Below are 21,680 nucleotides of genomic sequence, written 5' to 3' on the forward strand. Positions count from 1 at the left end.
GTGCTGCTATGAACATTGGGGTACATGTGCTCCTATGCATCAGCATTTCTGTATCCCTTGAGTAAATTCCTAGCAGTGCTATTGCTGGGTCATAGGGGAGTTCTGTTGTTAGTTTCCTGAGGAACCTCCATACTGTTTTCCAGAGAGGCTGTACCACTTTACATTCGAGTGGTGGGAATTTTATAGGTCACATTTTTCTGATCATAAGCCAATAGAATTTATAATAAATAATTTAAAAAATTATCTTCATTTTATGGACTGAATGTTTGTCTGCCCCTCCCATTCATATGTTGAAGCTCTAATCTCTAATGTGTTGGGATTTGGTGGTGGGGCCTTTGGGAGATAATTAGGCTTAGATGAGATCATGAGAATGTGGCTCCCATAATGGTATTATATCTTTATGTGAAGCGGAAGAGAGACCAGGGCTCTCTCTCTCCACTGTTTGAGGATGCAGCTAGAAGGCCCTGTCTGCAAGTCAGGAAAAGAGATTTCACCAGAACCAAATTGTCTAGTACCTCAATCCTGGGCTTTCTGGTCCCCAGAACTCTGAGAAATAAATTTTCTGTTCTTTAAGCCACTCAGTCTATGATATTTTGTTTTGGTGGCCTGAGCTGACTAAGACATCCATCTTAAATACTTAGGCCAATTTCTCAGAAACCTAGATAGCTCTTCTATCATGAAGAAATTGAAAGGGAAAAGTTAACTTTTAGAAAACAATAAAGACTACTTCACATCTGTATCCACTGGAAATAGCAAAAATATTAAGGAAAACTTACAGGCTTAAGTCCCTTAAATGACTTCATTTTTAAAGCAGTGCTTTAGTCGGCTTGGGTTGCTATAACAAAATACCATAGACTGAGTGACTGAAAAAACATTTATTTACTTATTTATTTATTTTAATGTTTTTAAAATTTATTCTGAGAGAGAGAGACAGCATGAGCAAGGGAGGGTCAGAGAGAGAGGGAGAGACAGAATCCGAAACAGGCTCCAGGCTCTGAGCTGTCAGCACAGAGCCCGATTCGGGGCTCGAACCCCTGAACCGTGTGATCATGACCTGAGCCGAAGTCGGACACTTAACTGACTAAGGCACCCAGGTGCCCCCCAAAACATTTATTTATTAAAAAGACATTTATTTCTCATGGTTCTGAAGGCTATAAGTGAAGATCAGGGTGCTCTAGTGAGAGCCGTCTTCTTGGCTTGCAGATGTCTGCCTTCTCACTGTGTTCTCATGTGGCAAAGAGAAAAAAGCTCTGGTCTCTTTTCTTCTAATAAGGACACTAATTCCATCATGAAGGTCCTACCTTCATGTCCTGAATTAAACCTACTCACAAAGGCCCAACTCCAGATACCATCAAGTTGTGGATAAAGCATATGAATTTGAGGGTGACACAGATTTAGTCCATAGCAATCAATGTGACAAAAAAGTAAAAAAAAAATTAAGAACTGCTCTTAGTAAGTTTTTGAAAAAGAATAACAAAGTGAACCAAAGAGGGAATTAAAAGGAAAACTGAAATTAATGAAATAAAAGCAAAAATACATATTTAGTATGATTTAGTATGTTTAATGGAATATAGGACATAACATACAGTACGTTAGTATTTTGTTACTTCCTTATTTAAAAAGTTCAAATAGTGTCTTTTGCATTTCAGTGGATCTTGTTGTGCAACTCCTTGGGTTGTAGCCCCAACTTTGGGAACCACAGATCATTATTTTTTTTTTTTTTTTTTTTTTTTTTTTTTTTTTTTTTTTTACAAATAGTTTATTGTCAAGTTGGTTTTCATATAACACCCAGTGCTCATCTCCACAAGTGCCCTACTCCATGCCCACCTCTCCCCTACCCCCCACACCCATCAGTCCTCAGTTTGTTCTCAGCATTCAAGAGTCTCTCATGGTTTGCCTCTCTCCCTCTCCCCCACCATTTACCCCCTTTTTCTCCCCCTTGGTCCTCTGTTAAGTTCCTCCTAATTCTCCTATACGTGCAAACATAAGGTATTTGTCCGTCTCTGTCTGACTTATTTCACTCAGCATAACACCCTCAAGGTCCATCCATGTTGCTACACATGGCCAGATTTCATTCTTTCTCATTGATTTGAGGGGTGACATATTCTAATTGTCCTGGGAATCTATTTTGTAGTTTCCTAAAGTTGTTTTGTTTGTTTGATTGTTATGCATTTACAATGATTTGTTTCTATTCAGGGTTTTAATTCAATGACATACAACATACATTAAGAAACAGGTCCTAAGCACATGGAAGTCTGTTCTATTCTGTTAAGCGTTGCCCTAAATCTATTGATTTTGAATAGTTCAAGGAGGAGTTTGTTATACCTGGTGTCCGCTACTTATGGTTCATGTTCTGTGTTTTTGTTATGTCTGTTATTATGCTCTTGTTTGTTCTAGAGATGTTGTGGTTTAATTATGTAATAGGTTCTCATTTTTTCCCTGTAAGTACTGCTGTATGAAAATTGTGTTTCAGCAGTGGTTCCTGAGAGATTTCTATTGTTTTAATATAGTACTAATTTTCCCACAGTAATGTCTAAATTACCACACGTATTATTTACAGTTGTCAAAGCTGCAGGAGGAAAGGTCAAGCTTGCAAGGTCAGCTACGTGACTATGAAGATCGAATTAATGCTATGACTTCTCACTTCAAAAATGTTAAGCAAGAGTTTTCATTTACACAGGTATGGTAATGTTGACATTCATGTTGAATATGTCATGTGTGGTCATGAACATTTCACATTGCATATACATCTGTAATTTTATTTTGGAGATACAAGAAACTTTAGCATAGCTAAACTATTGTGAATATAACCTTGAACCTGAAAGTAGATAGAAAAAAAAAGGCTTTTGAGGAACTCACTATTGTCACCAAGTTCAAGGAATAATTCATTCATTTGAAAGAAGAAATCATTCAGTCTAATGTAATATTAGGCAGCAAATTATATGAGTAGGGTACAGTGATGACAATGAGAAATGATTTCAAGCCAAAATAGACCTATATAGAATTTCCACCTTGTTTTCACTTTTACAGCACAACCCACTGCGGCCTTTTTGAGTGGAAACAAATAGTTCACACATTTCAGTAGCCCTTAGGATGCCACATTATTTTAGGATCCTGAGATAGTAGAAAAGTTAAGTTATATTTAAGACACTATTTAAGATAACTGGAGAAATGCATTTTAGAAATATTACTACAAATAATAAAAGTTAAAACTTAAGAGTGATTAGTTAAGTATATTTTTTTATGGACAATCTATTCATGTGTAGAACATCATTCCCTGACAATGCCCAACGTATAGCTCGGCAGGTCAGCAATGGAGAGTTTACTAACTTCCATCTCAAACTATTTTTTTTTAAATGTATCTGCCTTTCTTTGAAAGGTATGTAATTCTTAATAGTGAACAAAACGTTTTTTTAATAACAGTTTATCATTAATATTGGTAAGTAACCATTTTGTAGTTTAAAGATGTTATTAGGAAGCAGCAAATTTATAAACTTTTAGAAGCAATAGTTGAGATTTTTGGATCCTGATATGATTAATTAAAAAACTGGAACATCTTTTCTTTCTTTAAAAAGTTATTAAACCATTGAGTTGGGGATTTGATAGTCAGAGATTCTAGGGGTGACTGGGTGGCTCAGTTAAGCGTCCAACTTCAGTGCAGGTCATGATCTCATGGTTCATGTGTTTGAGCCCTACATCAGGCTTGCTGCTGTCAGCCTGTCCGCACAGAGCCTGGAGCATGCTTCAGACTCTATCTCCCTCTCTCTCTGCTCCTCTCCTGCTCACTCTGTTTCTCTCTGTCTCTCAAAAATAAATAATGTTTAAAAAAATTTTTAAGTAAAAAAAGAGTCAGAGATTCTCTGTATGTATATATTTCATTGTAGTCAAACCTCAATTAAATCAGATAATAGATATATAGAAGACAATAAACTTCCTATAGCATTAACAGCTCTAATAATGTAAAAATAATACTGATGTTGATAACTTAGAAGCACTACAAACTCAGTAGTCGATAAATAATATTTTATTAAGTGAAGCTTAACATGAAGGCATGATTGTTTATTAATATATTCTGGGAAATATTTATAACCACCAGTGTTTATGTAGTCATTTATAAATTATCTCTGTAATCAGTTTATGTCATCAGTTTATAGAAACAACCCACTTCTTAAGTATTTTTAAATAAATTTTATTTCTTATTTTTTAGGTAAGTTATGAATTATATCTTTTTAACTCCTACCACATAAACTTTGATTTTCTGCAGTTTCCCTAGACCAAATAAAATCTAAAAAAGTATTTTTTCTTAGATAATTCCATGAACTGACACTTTCTTACAACTACTAAGCAGTACCAACTACACTGAATTATAAAATCTAACATGGCTTAGGTTTCAGTGAAGTGGAATTACTAGAACTTAATCTAAGTATTTTGTGGGAACTTTTTGGGGGCTAATGGATTATTATAAATATTGTATAATATTAAATTTTAAAAAGTCTTTCTATCTTGTAAATTATTCTGTAGTCTCTTTGTAAAGCCAGAGAGCATGAGATTGAAAGCGAAGAGCATTTTAAGATGATTGCCGAGAGAGAACTGGGACGAGTGAAGGATGAAATCCAACGACTACAAAATGAGATGGCTTCAATACGGGAAAAGAAAAGTGACAAGGAAGTATGTGTTAAAATGTTACTTAAAATTTTGTGCTATTGTTCCTTTATTCCTCACCAAAAAACACTGATTTCTTTTTTTTCTTTATGGGAAGGGCATTCATTAGTTTCCTGACATTTACAAAAAACATTGTTTTTTGGACAATGAAAGGGATGCGGAGTTGTCATTTGAATGAAACAATGGTAGAATGTTACATTTATTTTCCTACTATTCATTTGCCAAATAGTCCTTGTGCAGTACCATGTGCAGAGTACCATACTGGCTATCTACTATGCAATACTAGGCATCATTTATTCATAAGTATCATCTGATACTAGGTATATATAATTTATTCATATATTTTAAAAGCCACATTAAAAAATTATTTTTAACATTGCGTTTCATTTTTCATTCAAAATTTTTATCTTTCATATTAATTTATCAGCCTATGACTCTAATATTAAGCCACTGTCATCTCTTTTTCTCTTTTCCTTCATTTTTACTTACCTGATTTGGGAGTTCTTTCCAAATTTGATTCTTCTCTTTACATATGGATATACATATAGAAATGCACATGTATATGTATATGTATGCATACATATTTTACTATATTAATTTATACTTGTTTCCATATTCATTTGTTTTCTTTTGTGAATGTAGATTTGTTAAATGAATAAATTTACAGAAATATTTTTATTTCCTTAACAACTGTACTTATTTCAATTAGAAATGCTTCCAAAATTTCCATACAAGAGACTACTTAGTGGCAGCTATGTGATTGGAAATGGAGCTGAAGGGGACTTGTGTTGGGCTTGAGTTAGCATATCAAGTGCATTATTTTTATTAAGATTTGGTGGAGTGACTAATATTAGAGATTGCTCTGGGGGAGTCTCCCTAAAGCCTTTTTAACCAACCTATGGCTCAACTATGATTCTTATCTTTTATAATCATCTCCCTTTTGTTTCATAACTAATAACATAATTAAATACAAGTGTGGTAGGTACATGATTAAATATGGTATGTTATATATACATATATATGGAGGTATGAACAGGATTTCTTTCCTTTTTAATATGTTCTATAGTATGTAATGTTATGTTTTATTTTAGTTTGTGTAGTAAATAATATTTTGTAATCTCTCCCTGCCCCTTTTCTTTGGAAATTAGACTAACATATTTAAAACTACTCAAAAATTGGATAGTTTGAAACGTCAGATGAACTGGGACCAGCAAGCCTTGGAAGCCTGGTTAGAAGAATCAGCTCATAAAGATAGTGATGCTCTCACTCTTCAGAAGTACGCACAACAAGATGATAATAAAATTAGGGTGAGAAATTACAAATTGTAATGTTAGGTTTTTTCTGAATCTGTGGTACGTGAACCATTTTACTTAGATTTATAATTTTAAAGTAGTAGTTCTTAAACTTTTTTGAGTCAGAGACTCCTTGTACAATCTAATAAAGCCAAGGATCTTCTCTTTAGAAAAATGACTGTACTCAAATACTTATAAAATTTTGCTGAAAGTTTTATAGATCCTCTGACACCCTCTGACTATTTAGGGATCCATGGACTCAATTCTGATTGAGAAGAGTTCTCAAAAGCATTTCAGAGAAGAAAGTTTTATACTAGAATTCTGTATAAGTATTTTAACTACTTTTGTCTAAATAACAGTTTGAAAATAACATAGTGTTTGCTGATTTGAGACTATAGTGCTATTGATCACTTACTATATTATTATAACCATTACTTAAAATCTACTTGTAATGAAATCTGTTAATACTTTTGTATTATGAAACATGCTATTTTCTAATAGATATAATACCAAATGCATTATTTTAAATAATTTAAAATGAAAAATTATTAATTTTTTCTAACTAAAAAGTATTGAAAATCTTTTTAGAAACAATTGAGTTTTCATTGTAACCCTTTGGGGGTTTTAGATAGCAAACAAATGTGTATCTATAATATAGTACTTAATGTATTAATGTAAGGTATGCTTAATGTAAGATATGCTAATAGCTTTTAAGTTAATAAAACAACAATTATGAATATTTTTACATGTAACTCCATCATAGGCACTGACCTTGCAATTAGAAAGACTGACCTTGGAATGTCATCAGAAAAGGAAAGTACTTGACAACGAACTTACAGAGACTCTAAGTGCACAGGTTAGTTTAGTGAATAATTTTATTTCTTGTCAAAGTGATGTATGCAAAAGCACTTAAATTCACAAAAATGTTATTTGCTCTGTATTTGACAGTTAGAATTGGATAAAGCAGCACAAGATTTTCGTAAAATTCATAATGAAAGACAAGAACTCATTAAACAATGGGAGAACACAATAGAACAGATGCAGAAGAGAGATCGAGACATTGATAACTGTGCCTTGGTAAAGTAGTTTGGTCCTTGCAATGTTCAACTGTATTATTCTCTTTTTTGTTTAACTCCTTCAGTTCAAATGTAACTCACATTTGAGGTTGAAAGTCACTTTTTTAGCAGGGTTCAATGGTTTTGGTAAATGTTTTCCAAGTCTCTTTTCATTTAGATATGTGATTTTTTGAAGATTATTTGCTTATGGTATTATGATGCTGAAGACTGGATCCTGCCATCTCTGAAATGTGGAACAAGAGAAAGTCAATAGATAATATTGGTGCCGTAAACGCAATACTGTGACTTACACATGGTTATCCACAGTGCTTTGTTTTAACATATGTGCTATTTGGTAGCAATCACTGGTGTAGGGAAATGAACCTCATGGATAGTCAGGAAACGAAGAGGGAGAGTCAGGAAAGAAACTTAAACTGTGATAAAGTTTCACTTCTGAAACTGAGGCACCCATAATAGGTTAGAAGCATGGAAGGGAAGGAATACCACACTGAGTAAACACAGACCTAGTGTTATCTTTTGCTATTTTAAGAGGTAATTTAGAAGGTTTTTTTTTGAAAATCATTAAGGAGCAAAATAGTGGTGAGCAAAAATGGGAAGATTAGGGAAAGTTGGGAAGGAGAAGGAATTGAGGAGGAAAGAGAGCAGATGAGGAGATGTTTTAACCTCCATTCTGAATCTATTGCATGGAAAGGCATTTGGCAAGCAGCTGAGGTCATTGGGAGTTTGGAATCTTCATAACTGTATGGGGTTTACTTGTTATATGTGATTTGTATGTAAATATGTTATTATTTTATTTTAAGTTTCAGTAAGTAACCAACATTTTATCAACAAAGTGGCCTATGCCTTCCTTGGAGGGACAAAGGAGAACCAGTTTTGACTAGGAGTCCCTCGTAATTCTTAATGCTGATCTTGGTTTCAAACATCAAGTCCTGACTGCTTTCTCTGTGTAAATCAAATGTGAAAGATCCAAGATTGTAGATCTATCTGCAATAGAACTGCATTCTCCTGCAACCCCACAGCTAAACTGACTCAGCCTGCTGATTGAGCAGAATATACAGCTTGTAGGTCTCTGGTCATATTCACATTGGTTCCTTATTGACACCTCCTGGTTGTCTGTATTGGAAGAGAATAGGGAGGGTGCTAAGAAGTGGTGTACTTGTAAGTGTTTAACAACTGACTGCCCATTTGTAGCATTTCTGATTTCTGTGGTGAAACTACTTCCATACCAACGTGACTCCGCTTAACACAGAGTTGAAAAGAGATTTGTCAGTTTTGGTGAGCCAGTGAGCCAGTTCATACTACTAGAGGATTTAATCACTTGTTCCTTTTCCTCCAAAACAGCTCCTGTCTTCTTAGTGTCTTCTTGGCAGGAGTCTGAGCATATGAACTGAAATTAGCTTTTTTTTTTTTTTTTAAGTTTATTTATTTATTTTGAGAGAGAGAAAGAACGCTTGTGGGGGAGGGGAGAGCAAGGGAGAGAGAGAACCCTAAGCAGGCTCTGGGCTGTCAACGTGGAGCCTGATGTGGGACTCCACCTCACAAACCATGAGATCATGACCTGAGATGAAATGAAGAGTAGAACGCTTAACTGAGCCACCCAGGCCAACCCTGAAATTGGCTTTGTAAAAGAAACTTTTACATCATTTAGAAAAGGAAAAGTATTTTTCTGTTATGCTTTTATTCCAGTGTAGAAATTTTGGAATATTACTGTACTTTTCAGCATCACCTACAAAAACTTAACTGTGAGTAGATAACACAGTTAAAAAATGTGAATGTTAAATGAAGTAGGTATTAGAGTATCTGATTAAATGGTAGAAAAATCAATATAAGGCAGGAAATTCTAGAATGGTCATTTGACATGTATAAACTTAGGAAGTTATGATCTGTCTTTGGTTGAATATACACAGTAGATATATAGAATGCTACATTATAGAATGTTAATTGTTATAGAAAACATATGAATACTAAATTGATTAAATTAAAAATGTTTTTTAAAATGTAGTATATTTCAGATATATATCCATTTAATATGCTAGTATGTACAATATTACATGCAGCATTTCTAAAATTTACTGATTCCAGAACATATACCCTCCCCAACCTGATTTTCTGTGATTAGTTGTTTGGTGGGACCCCATTTTGGAAAACTTGAAAGAAATACATTTTAGGGTAAATTTTCCTTTTCCCTCCAATTCATTCAATATATTGCTGCCAACATCACTTGTAAAAACCATAGATGACTTTTTTATTCCTCAGCTCTAAAACTTCTTTGTTCTACATTGCTTAAAAATTGAACCTCTTATGGGCTCCTGGATGGCTTAGTTGGTTGAACATCCAACTCTTGATTTCAGCTCAGGTCATGATCCCAGGGTTGTGGGATTGAGCCACGCACTGGGCTCTGCAGTGAGCATGGAGCCTGCTTAAGATTTTTCTCCTCCTCTCTCTCTCCCTCTCTCCCTCTGGCCCCTCCCAAATTCGGGCTCTCTGTCTCTCTTTCTCTCTCTCAAAAAAAGGACAAAAATTTAAAAATAATTGAAGCTTTTTAAGATGGCAGTTGAAAAATTGAATTTCTGCACAGTTGGGCCCTACGCTCTAACTTTCCAGCTTCATTCCTTTCATCTGTACCTACCTCTTCTTAATATATCCCCATTCTATGCCCAACTTCCCACCCTACACCTTAACCACATTAGAACTTTTTTTTTTTAATTTTTTTAAGTCTGACTCTTAGGTGATGCCGTTTAATAATTCCTCTCTGGTAGACTTCATCATCTCTTTGTTCCTATGGTGCTTTGTTTACATCTCTGTTTCTACTTTGTATATTTTATCTATTTTGTATCCCCAAGACCAAAGGTCTTGAGTGAAGGTATTCCTATTGAAACCAATAACTAAAATGTTATTCTCAAAAGATGAAAAAAAAAAAAAAAACCAACCTAGTCCTGTGAAATATTTGGAAAAACCATTGAAATCCAACTTTCTATGTAAAAATATTCAACAGTGTTAATGTTCTTTTAGAGTCACCTTTTCTTTATAAAAGATTGACATTTTTCTCATCTCTTTAGCAAAGTACCAGATGAAAGAAAAAGAAATTTTAAAAAAAATGAACTTATAGATACTGATGTATAGCCTATTAATATTTTCCTTTTATTCATACAAAAATAGACTTTTTAATAAATTTTTAAACTGTTTTACTTATTTTTGAGAGAGAGAGAGCGTGAGCGAGCACACGTGGGGGAGGGGCAGAGAGAGAGAGAGAGGGAGACCTAGCATCTGAAGCAGGCTCCAGGCTCTGAGCTGTTAGCACAGAGACCGATGCAGGGCCTGAACCCATGAACTGGGAGACCATGATCTTGAGGTGAAGTTGGATGCTTAACCAACTGAGCCACCCAGGTGCCCCTAAAAATAGACTCTTTAAAGAAAATATTGTCTTAAGAACTTTTGATAAAATACTGAATATAATTTAATAGAAAAATAATAACAGTTTCCTTTTAGTTTGTTTTGTTCATCCTATTAAATATATATTCAACATATTTTTAACCTTAGGCATTAGCAAGGATAAAGCAGGACCTAAGAGAAAAAGAAAATTTGGTTAAAGAAAAGATCAAGTTTTTGGAAAATGAGATTGGAAATAACACAGAGTATGAGAAAAGAATTTCTGTTGCTGATCGTAAAGTTTTAAAATACAGAACGGAGTATCAGCATCATGAAACTAATAGAAATCAGCTGAAGGATGAGGTATGTTAACTAACAAGACTGGTTTGTGTGTTTGTGACAAATTACTATAAAAATAAGCATAAAAGCTCTCCTTTGACTAAGGAATCACCATATAATTCTTTGTCTTATATCCCTTCATGTTGTGGAAATTTTAGGGTATTCCAGTTGAGCCCTGTTTGGTGAAGGCAGCAGGGGGCCAGTCACATCACAGGTGGTATGAAGGGTTCCCCTGGAGTTTTATAGCACACACTTTGCCTGTCATACATGATGTTTTGTAAGTGACTTGAGGCAAAAGGCTCCTGAGGGGTCTAGACTGCAAATCATAATTATAACTTGTAAAGGGGCAGATGTGAAATGAATATTGTAGTGATAACCTGCAGTAGACATGATAACATGTCCAGTGCTACATGGTATGGTGGTTTTAACTCAGACTTTCAGCCTACGTTCAGTTTCTCACTTTGTGAAGGGATAATATTTCAGTCTGGTAGTGAGACAGTGTAGGGGTAAAATACCTTGAACAGAGAGCAAAACTTCTGCTTTGTTCATTTCTTCTTTTGCAGACACACATGCCCAACTAGATTGTTCCATAGGGAGTGTTAGAGATCCCTTCAGTTAGCAACAAAGGGATTTTTATGAAATTTATGTCTTCAGGTCATGTTTTCTGAACTTACTGCTATTTCACCAGGAAATTGGAATATTGTAGAGCATTTCATTCTATAAGTTGTTATACTTTTTATTTCTGATACAGAAGGAAAGATTATTTTCCTGTCCAAAAAAAAAAAAAAGAATAATTACTTAGGATCCTAAAAAAGTAAAATAAGGAAACTTCTTACCTAAATTAAATGTCACTGCTAATTGTTCTTTCTTAAAAACTTTAAAGTTTAAACCAATTGCATAAAAGAATGCAAGGATTCATTCATTCAATCATAATTTGTTTATTGAGATATAATTCACATATAATAATTCACCCTTTTGAAATAGATCATTTAGTGGTTTTTAATATTTCATAGAATGTGCAACCTTTACCACTATCTAATTTTAGACTGTCCTTTTCTTTCAAAGAAACCTTTACCCATTAGCAGTTACTCTGCTTCCCTCCTCCTATCCAGCGTGGCAACTACTAATCTACTTTCTGTCTTCATGGATTTGCCTATTTTGGACATTTCATGTAAATGAAATCACATAATACAGAGCACTGTATATCTAGATTCTTTTACTAAACTCATGTTTTCAAGGTTCATCCATGTTATACAGCATACATTAGTACTTTATTTTTTTTCTCCAAGTCTTAAATTTTTGGTAAAGTACATATAACATACAGTTTACCATCTTTTTAAAAAATATTTATTTTTAAAAGAGAGAGAGCGAGTGAGAGAGAATGGGTGAGGAGCAGAGAGAGAGGAGTATAAAAAATCCAAAGCAGGCTCCAGGCTCTGAGTTGTTGGCACAGAAGGGTTCATACTCACAAGCTGTGAGATCATGACCTGTGCTGAAGTTGGGTGGTTAAGTGACTGAGCCACACAGGTGCCCCTACAGTTAAGCATCTTAATCATTTTCCAGCATACAGTTCAGTGGTATTAAATACATTCCTAATGCTATCCAACCATCACCATCATCCATCTCCATAATTCTTTTCTTCTTGTAAAACTGAAACCCAGTACTTATTAAACACTAACTCCCCACTCCCCACTCTTTCCAGCTCCTAGCAACTATCGAACGATAGTTTCTGTCTCCAGGGGACTACTCTAAGTACTTCACATGAGTCAGACAGTATTTATCTTTTTGTGACTGGCCTATTTCATTTATTTTACTTAGTAGAGTGTCCTCAAGTTTCATCTATATTGTAGCATATGTCAAGATTTTGTTACTTTTTAAGGCTGACTACTATTCCACTTTATGTGTAGACCACATTTGGCTTACCCGTTTATCTGTCAGTGGACACTGGGTTGCTGCCATGTTTTAGCTCTTATGGATAATGCTGCTATGAACATGGGTGTACAATTACCTCAGGATTGCTGGGTGGTAATTATGGTAATTATATTTTTAATGTTTTAAGGGGCCACCATACTGTTTTCCATAGTGGCTGTACCATTTTACATTCCTACTGACAGTGCACAAAGGCTCTAATTTCTCCGTATTCTCACCACCAGTTGCTATTTTCTTTTCTTGGCAGTAGTCATCCTCATGGAAGGGTGTGAGCTGGGATTTCATTGTAGTTTTGACTTGCATTTCCTTAATGATAGATGATGTTGAACATCTTTTCGTGAGCTTATTGGCCATTAGTATATCTTTTGGAAAAATGTCTATTCAAATCCTTTGCTCTTTTTTGATTCAGTTTATTTTTGTTGTTGGTGGTAAGTTTTAGAAATTTTCTATATATTCTATATATTAATCCCTTAGCAGGTATATGATTTTGCAAGTATATTCTCCATTCTGTGGACTGCGTTTTAACACTGTTAATATTGTCTTTGGATACACAGAAGTTTTTAATTTTGATGAAATAAAATGTGTCTATCTTTCCTTTTGTTGCCTGTCAGATCCAAGAAATCATTGCCAAATCCAATACTGTGAAGCTTTTGCTTTATGTACCTATAACACATATATGTGGGACCCTATAATGTGCCAGTGTCACATAATAAGTTATTGAAAATGTAATATCAGATCAAAAAGAAAAACTGTTAATATGTATTATGGAAACATGGTTACTGTGTTTATGGGTGTGATGTAGGTTAAAAATTAATATGTTCAGAATAGAACTTCTCAAAAGTGAAATTCCTTTATAAGATATAGAGTAAAATATATAATTTCTGTCAACTAATGAATAGCTGGATTCTCTAAAAGCCACTGTGAATAGGAGTTCCAGTGACTTACAAGCTCTGAGGAAAAACATTTCCAAAATAAAGAAGGACATTCATGAAGAAACAACAAGGTAAGAAAAATATATTTTAAAATGTTTATAGTTTTGGACTACTTCTAGAAAAATTATTGAGTATTTAAGTTTTTATTAAAAAAACTGCAAGATTATAGCTACTAAATTATTAAATTGAAAATAAATTTTCCTGGGTTTTTCATCATAAAGGTTTAAGAATAATATTTTTATGGCTTATTAAATATGTATTTAATAAATAAGGTTTACATAAATGTAATAAGAAGATGTATGGCAAAAGAAATCTTCAAGTTATATGAAGATAAACTATTCCTTGTTTGTACGTGTTACTTTTTAGACATGTTTTCTATTTTTTCTTCATAAATTATCTCCAGGTTACACAAAATTAAAAATCATAATCAGATTGTAAAGAAAAAATTAAAGCAAATAACTGAGAAAACTATGTCTGTAGAAGAGAAAGCTACCAATTTGGAAGATATGCTAAAGGAGGAGGAAAAAAGTGTAAAGGTAAAGTTTAGTTTCTGTTTTTAAAGAGTCACAGTACATTTAGCAATAGTGAATGAGACTCTTGCTATCAGGGGGTAGGAGGTCTTTTCAGAGGCTCTGCTTTCTGATGTGATCACATTTGTAATTTATAATCAAACTTTGAGTTATTAGACCTCTTTTAACGTGTGGCTTCCAAAAATGTTTCTGACCTTCTCTCTCCAAGCTTCTAATTCTCCTTTAGCTTCACTCTCAGCATTTAATATTGATGTTTCCTAAGGGCGCCTGGGTGGCTCAGTTGGTTAAGCATCCAACTTTGGCTCAGGTCATGATCTCACAGTTTGTGGGTTCGAGCCCCGCATCAGGCTCTGTGCTGACAGCCAGCTCAGAGCCTGGAGCCTGTTTCAGGTTCTCTTTCTCTCTCTCAGAAATAAACAAAACATTAATACTGATGTTTTCTTTTTCAGGTTTACAGGTAGCCTCCCTACCTTGGATTTCATGCCTTCCCAATGCCTAGTGTGTCCACGTCTCTGCTTTTCCTTCATATATATGTTCTCATATTATAAATGTACTTTGAAAGATGCCTGTTTTATAATGAATTTCCACCTTTACAGTTGGCTGTCAGTTTTTGTGTGTTTGTGATCAAATTCCCCCCAATGGTCTACATTTATTACCTGTATTTCTTTATCATTTAATATCTATGACAGTCTGGCACCATTTATTAGTAAATGGGCTCTTAAGTGCTTTACTTTACTAACTCTATTGGACTCTCTTTGACATCTTGGTAGCATTTAGGTCAATTTTGAGGAGCGGGAAAAGGCTGGTTCACTATTCCCACTTTGAAAACTTAAAAGTGACTTTTGTGACCTGACAGAATTTGCACTACTACTCGCTTTTAAGCTTTCTCTGAGGGGCAGCTGAAGATCATGGCAATAATCCCCCATTTGCTAAATACCAAGTATGGTTTCACTTATATTTAGATACAATCCAGCTTCCTCAGTGTGCTGTTGTATGTTTAAATTCCAAATAATGAAGTCAAGCAGCAATATGGACTTGAGCAGTATTTTGAGTCTAAATCACATAACATTATTTTTAAAAAGTTTTGTTTTTGTTTGTTTTGTTTTCTCCTAAGACCATGATTTTTGGTAGTCCATGAGATGGGACTGTATTAGAACTTACTAGAAATCTGTAAAGACTAAAATTCATATGAAATAGAACTTTTGATTATGACATTAAAAACAAGTGACATTGTTGAAGAAATTAGCTAAATTAGAAGAAAATAGGATTGGCAGCGTATGTGCTGCTTGTGCTATAGCAGGGTTATATTCACAGTCTTGAGTTTTGTAGCTCTTTGTTTGGAAAAATCCTAACTCTATATGTTTTGGAGATGTACTGTATTATTCACCACCAAGCACTGGCTTCGAAACACTGGGGGATCTTTGGGAAGGAGTTAAAACTAATGAAAATAGTCTATTATATAAAAATGCATTTTATAAGATTATATCAGATTGTATTTATTAATTTGTGTAAATTTAAATGTGCCTATCACAGATTTTTTTTTTTTCATATTGAAGTTTATTTGTTGTCCAAGTGAAATATGCTTATCTGGCTGTGAGAGCACAGAGAGAAATTATTTTAGCATTTTAAAGTGATAACTTTCAGGGTACCTGGCTGACTCAGTCAGTAGAGCATGCACTCTTGATCTTGGGGTTGTAACATCCCATGTTGGGTGTAGAAGTTACTTAAAAAGAAATCTTAAAAAATCGCAATGATAACTTTCAACAGATGTTGGCAGAGAAGATGTTTGAAGCCTTGAGCACGTGGTTGTGAAGCCTTGAGGTTAAGACAAATCTACCTCTTGAGAAATGAGCAGTGAACTGGAAATAAGAATAGGAATTGGGGACTGGTTTCTATTTCCTAGAAGGCTACACATGTAAGGAGGCCAATGGAGGCAAGGTGTGAGTAAAGGGTAGTACCAGTAGTGTGTTGAGCCCACTCTTACCAGCTTACAAGAGCTGATAATTAAATTTTCTGGGATGTTGCAAGTCAGCTGCTAAATGTAGCTATTATTAAAAATTAAATTATATAGACTTATAATTAAATACATAATATTAAAAACAAAGTAATTAGCACTGAGTGTTCATCACTTCCAAACTATTTTACTATATTTTACTATTACCTATTTATGCTCTTAAGTTAACTTAAGAGCTTACATCTGTACAGTGGAAATGCTACATAATGATCTGCTACTGTATATCTCTTCCCACCTCTGCATTTAGGGAATAATGTTAGTAGCTTGAAATTGGCCATATTGGGAATATTTATACAGTGAAAATCAGCTTCTTCCCTCTAACCTCCCATCCACTGGCAAGCTGGTGGTGGTGGTTAAATATTTACCTGCTCACCACTGGATAGTGCCCAGAAGAAGGTGGGAGATTGAGTGATGTGATTTCTTCCCTGTAACACTCTCAAGATTTTAGCAACTTTTGTGAATTTACAAGCTGTGTGTCACCAATATATTTTCTTTATTTAATGTTCATTTATTTTGAGAGAGAGAGAGAAAGAGGCAGGCAGAGAGTGAGGCACAGAGAGAATCCCAAGCAGGCTCCACGCTGTCACCGCAGAGCTCAGTGTGGAACTTGATCCCACAAACCATGAAATCATGAACTGAGCCAAAATCAAGAGTTGGGCGCTTAACTAACTGAGCTACCCAGGCACCCCTATTTTATTTTCTAAGGAAACCTGTGGAATATCCAAATTCTAAGGTCAGAGTGACATGGGGTAGAATTAAAGATGATAGATGAAAGTACATGATGTGGGGATAGAAAAGTGCTATTCTAATCTGCTGGAATAGAGTAGACTACAAGAAATATTGGAGATGTATTGAAATTGTGGGAAGGGCATTTTTATATTCTCAAGGGCTAAATGTTGGGAGGTTAATTTGTGTCCCCCAAAATTATAATGTTCATATAATAAAACCTTTCAAAGTATTATAATTTCATTGATCACTGTTATTCTTATCATCAGGAAGTGGATGTTCAATTAAACATAGTGAAAGATGTGCTATTTAAGAAAGTTCAGGAATTACAGACCGAGACAACAAAAGAAAAAGCCATTGTATCAGAAATTGAAGGAACCCGTTCCTCTCTAAAGCACCTCAACCATCAGTTACGTAAACTGGATTTTGAAACCTTGAAGCAGCAAGAAATTATGTACAGTCAGGTAAATGATACTCTTATTAATATGTTGGTTCCATATTGATTTGTTACAGTTGTGATGGTAATGATACTGCAGTGTCCTGAAAGCACAAAGATTTTTAAAGCACTCTTGGAGGGATAGATGAATGATGGGGTTTCGTGTTTGGTCAGCCTTGAAAACTATTTTTTTTCTTGATCTCAAATAAACAGGTAAGAGGACAGACTACTCTAGTGAGGAACAACCATGTTTTATTTAAAGGAACCTGGGCAGCTGGGCCTGGACTAAAATAAAACAGGGAGTGAGATATCTGACACCTGGAAAACTGTATGTTGAGTCTTAGTTGTGCAAACATAGGCGTCCCCACCTCAACCCCTAGCTAATATTTTAAAAGTTTTTTCTTATTTGTTCTATTCATAGATTTTGTCTCATGTCATTTCCTTAGCGTGATCCCTCTCTACATCTTAGTTTCCCCGTCTAATGTATTCATAGTTTCTCAAAATTACAGATGCTAAAGTATTATTTAAAAAATAATTCATTGAAGTTCATTATATTTGAGCCATTCGTGGCTAACAATTTGTGACTCTTTTTCTGTGTCCCTTGGAAAATGTACCCTCAAAAATCCATGTCCGTGTAAATCCAGTGGATTTACTCCATCCTGGTCGTAGGGGAAATAGCCTCCTAGCTGACTTCTTATATTTTCAGAAGATTTCTTACTTCTATGTCACTATCATGTATCTTGGTTGTTGAATAGTTTTCTGTTTCTCCTCTTAGAGTTAAGAAGGATTTTATGTTATACATTACTGAAGGATTAAAGTGACTTTAGTAAATGATGACACCTAAGACTAAACTTATAAGAAAGTGTTTATTGTGCTTTTCCATTTATAGAAATGGTTTTAACTTTGTTTCTCTTGACTATCTGTTTTTAAAATACATAATAGGATTTTTACATTCAACAAGTGGAACGCCGAATGTCACGGTTAAAAGGAGAAATTAATTCAGAAGAAAAACAAGCTCTTGAAGCAAAAATTGCTGAACTTAGAAAGACATTGGAAGAGAAAAAATCTACATTTGGCCTTCTGGAAACACAGATCAAGAAGCTTCACGTAACTTAACCAAAATACTTTTGATGCTTCAAATACCCTAGTCATTAGTCATTATGTTTTACGCTTGATCTTAGCCAAAAGGCTGAGAAGCGATTAATCATTCTGTTTTAAATCAACATGTTCCTAAGACTTTACTTTGGATAGGATGATTGCCAAGCTACCTGCATATAAAACAAATGTATGACCTAATGTTCGTGTTTCTATACTGATTATGAGAATATAACATTATTATTGATTATGCATTTAGTCTATGTATCAAATCTTGTGAAGGAGATATTATTATTCATGTGACAGATTAAGTAGCTTGTCCTTGGTTACACAATTAGTATGTGGAGAGCTAGGATTTGAACCCTGTTCCATAGGACTTCAAAGTACTCTTAAATAGTCCACAAATTAAAACATTGATAAATTCAATTTTCAATTTTGTTTTTGCTAGAATAGCTTGATTGCTGTTTATCACTGAAATGACCCTTTATGGATCATCTGTTGTTGTTATTCATGTATTGGTTACAATATTTTGAATGACTATTTTGTTAATAAGGTAAAAATGTTCTTCATCTTTCAGTATTTTAATATGTATGGTCATGTAAAACCTGTACTAGGGGAACCTATGTAATGGAACAGTGAAGGAGTGAGATCATGGAGCTGAATGAGAACCCCAAAGAATTTAAGTGTCATGTACAATTTGAAAGGCTTGTGATGACTGTCCTCTAGTGGTTATAAACAGAATTGCCCTGAATTCCTTTAGGACAACCAAGGTGAAAGGGAGCTCTTATTTTTTAAAACAAACAAACTTTATTTATTTATTTAAATATTTTTTTATTTAATATATAGTGTAGTAATGGTTTCAGGAATAGAACCCAGTGACTAATCACTTACATATAACACCCAGTGCTCATCCCAGCAGGTGTCCTCCTTAATGCCCATCACCCATTTATCTCATCCCCCCACCCAACACCCCTCCAGCTCCCTCAGTTTTTTCTCTATATTTAAGAGTCTTATGGTTTGCCTTCCTCCCTGTTTTTATCTTATTTTTCTTCCCTTCCCCTATGTTCATCTGTTGTGTTTCTTAAATTTGACATATTAGTGAAATCATATGTTAAAAAAAGAAATCATGTTATTTGTCCTTCTCTGATTGACTCATTTTGCATGGCATAATACACTCTACTTCCATCCATGTTGTTGCAAGTGGCAAGATTTTATTCTTTTTGATCACTGACTAATATTCCATTGTGTATATCTACGTCTTCTTTATACATTCATCAGTTAGTAGACATATGGGCTCTTTCTCTAATTTGGCTATTGTTGATAGCTCAAATGAATTTTTAAAGATTTAAAGCTAGTTAACCTTCTAATGAAGGTTTGCTCTTCTAATAGCAGCATGACATTGTGAAGTCATTCTGCATTACTTCTCCCATGCCACTTCTCTACTCTTTTGCATAATAGAAACTAAGTCCTGGTTGAAAATCACCTTCAGTTAAAATTTCTAAAAGTTAATTTTATGAAATGACATGTTTCTACAAAAAATTTTCTACTATCTTAACTACAATCTTAGGGCTTAAAAAAAAATTTTTTTTTTTTGAGAGGGAAACAGAATGTGAGCGAGGGAGGGGCAGAGAGAGAGGGAAACACAGAATCCAAAGCAGGCTCCAGGCAATGAGCTGTCAGCACAAAGCCCGATGGAGGGCTCAAACTCATGAAATGTGAGATCATGACCTCAGCCAAAGTCAGAAGCTTAACCGACTGAGCCACCCAGGTGCCCCTACAGTCTCAGGTTTTGATTCCTCAGAGAAATACAGGTAATGAGAAAGGCATAGGAGGGAGAGAGAGAGAAAGAGAAAGAAAAGACAGAGGGAGAAAGGAATAGAACTAGATCTTGGAACTAGAAAGTTTTTGCTTTAGGTACCCAGATGGGACTGAGAGCACAAACTTTGTTCTGAGCTCTGGATGAGTGGAGAGGACAAACTGTTATAAAGCCAGAAAGCTGGTATGTGGGTATGTGTGACACAGTTAAGCATCTGATGGAATTAGATCTTTTCTAGCATTTTTCTCTCTAGTAAGATGTGATCATACATGTAATTAGATAATAGTAATAATACATGACACTTCTATGTCAAATACTACAGTACCCCAGGGAGGTAGGTATTGTTATCATCTCCATTTTAGAGATAAGGAAAACTGAGGAAGAGATTGCCCACCAGGGTCAGATGACTAATGTGTAATTAAGGCCATCTGCTTCTAGAGCTTGTACTATTAACAAGATCCTATGCTTTTTTAGACTGTTAAGGTTTTTACCTTCTGTGACTTGGATTGAATCAAATAATGAACTTCTTCCTCATATTTCTACCCATAAGTGGCAATCACTCAGTAATTGAGGTTGAACCATACATAATATTTCCCAGAATAAGAACCTAAACCAAATCCAAAGAATTAATAGGTGATAAAATGAAAATGTTTCTATGTGAATATATCCATGTGTATTATATTAGAGACATTAGAACGTGAAGAGTGAGATTTAAAAATCCAAGTATCATAAGTATTCAACGGAGCATATAATTTAATGTAAGATATGTTTAGTGCTATGTGTTTAATGTTATTTAAAATCTGTATTTATGTACCCTTTTCTCCTTTTACAGAATGATCTTTATTTTATCAAGAAGTCACATACTAAAAATTGTGATGAAAAAGAATCCCTCATGACCAAAATAAATGAACTAAACCTTTTCAATGACAGATCAGAGAAAGAATTAAATAAAGCCAAAGCTTTGAAACAGGTGCAGTAAAATCATATATGTATATAATATTAAAAACCACATGTTTTAATACTAATTATAGAAAAAATTTAAAATACATCAATTTATAAGTAAGTAAACTAAGTCACCATAGTAACTGTATACTAGGGAAAGTGTTAAAGGTATATTATTTCCTTTCAGTCTTTTGAGGAAAATTGTCTTTATATATGTTATTTAAAAAATTAAAAATATTTATGTTTAAATAAAAATGTTTAAAACATTTTTTCTATTATGTTATATTCCATAATCTTTCTTTTTTGGATTTCTAGTTTATTATCTTGGCCCATATTTCCATAAAATATATAAATGTATATATATAAATAAACATTTTTTAATATTTATTTTGAGATAGAAAGAGACAGCATGGGTGGGGGAGGGGCAGAGAGAGAGGAACGCACAGAATCTGAAGCACGTTCCAGGCTCTGGGCCTATAGAGCCCGATGTGGGGTTCGAGCCCATGAACTGCAAGATCATGA

General features: G+C 34.3%; 1 protein-coding gene across 1 annotated transcript in view; it reads left to right on the plus strand.

Annotated features, from left to right (window-relative positions):
- Positions 1–21,680, plus strand: part of CCDC39 (coiled-coil domain containing 39) — a 49,456-nt gene that overhangs the window by 4,926 nt on the left and 22,850 nt on the right. Inside the window, exons 2-12 of the mRNA XM_039221198.1 lie at positions 2,561–2,680; positions 4,522–4,668; positions 5,811–5,969; positions 6,718–6,810; positions 6,903–7,031; positions 10,571–10,762; positions 13,567–13,670; positions 14,003–14,135; positions 17,139–17,333; positions 18,248–18,412; positions 21,049–21,186. Coding sequence (XP_039077129.1) covers positions 2,561–2,680; positions 4,522–4,668; positions 5,811–5,969; positions 6,718–6,810; positions 6,903–7,031; positions 10,571–10,762; positions 13,567–13,670; positions 14,003–14,135; positions 17,139–17,333; positions 18,248–18,412; positions 21,049–21,186 — 1,575 coding nt within the window. The remainder of the gene's footprint in view (positions 1–2,560; positions 2,681–4,521; positions 4,669–5,810; positions 5,970–6,717; positions 6,811–6,902; positions 7,032–10,570; positions 10,763–13,566; positions 13,671–14,002; positions 14,136–17,138; positions 17,334–18,247; positions 18,413–21,048; positions 21,187–21,680) is intronic.

This window comes from Hyaena hyaena, unplaced genomic scaffold (genome assembly GCF_003009895.1).
Source record: "Hyaena hyaena isolate Hyena2069 unplaced genomic scaffold, ASM300989v1 scaffold_958, whole genome shotgun sequence".
Taxonomy (NCBI): domain Eukaryota; kingdom Metazoa; phylum Chordata; class Mammalia; order Carnivora; family Hyaenidae; genus Hyaena; species Hyaena hyaena.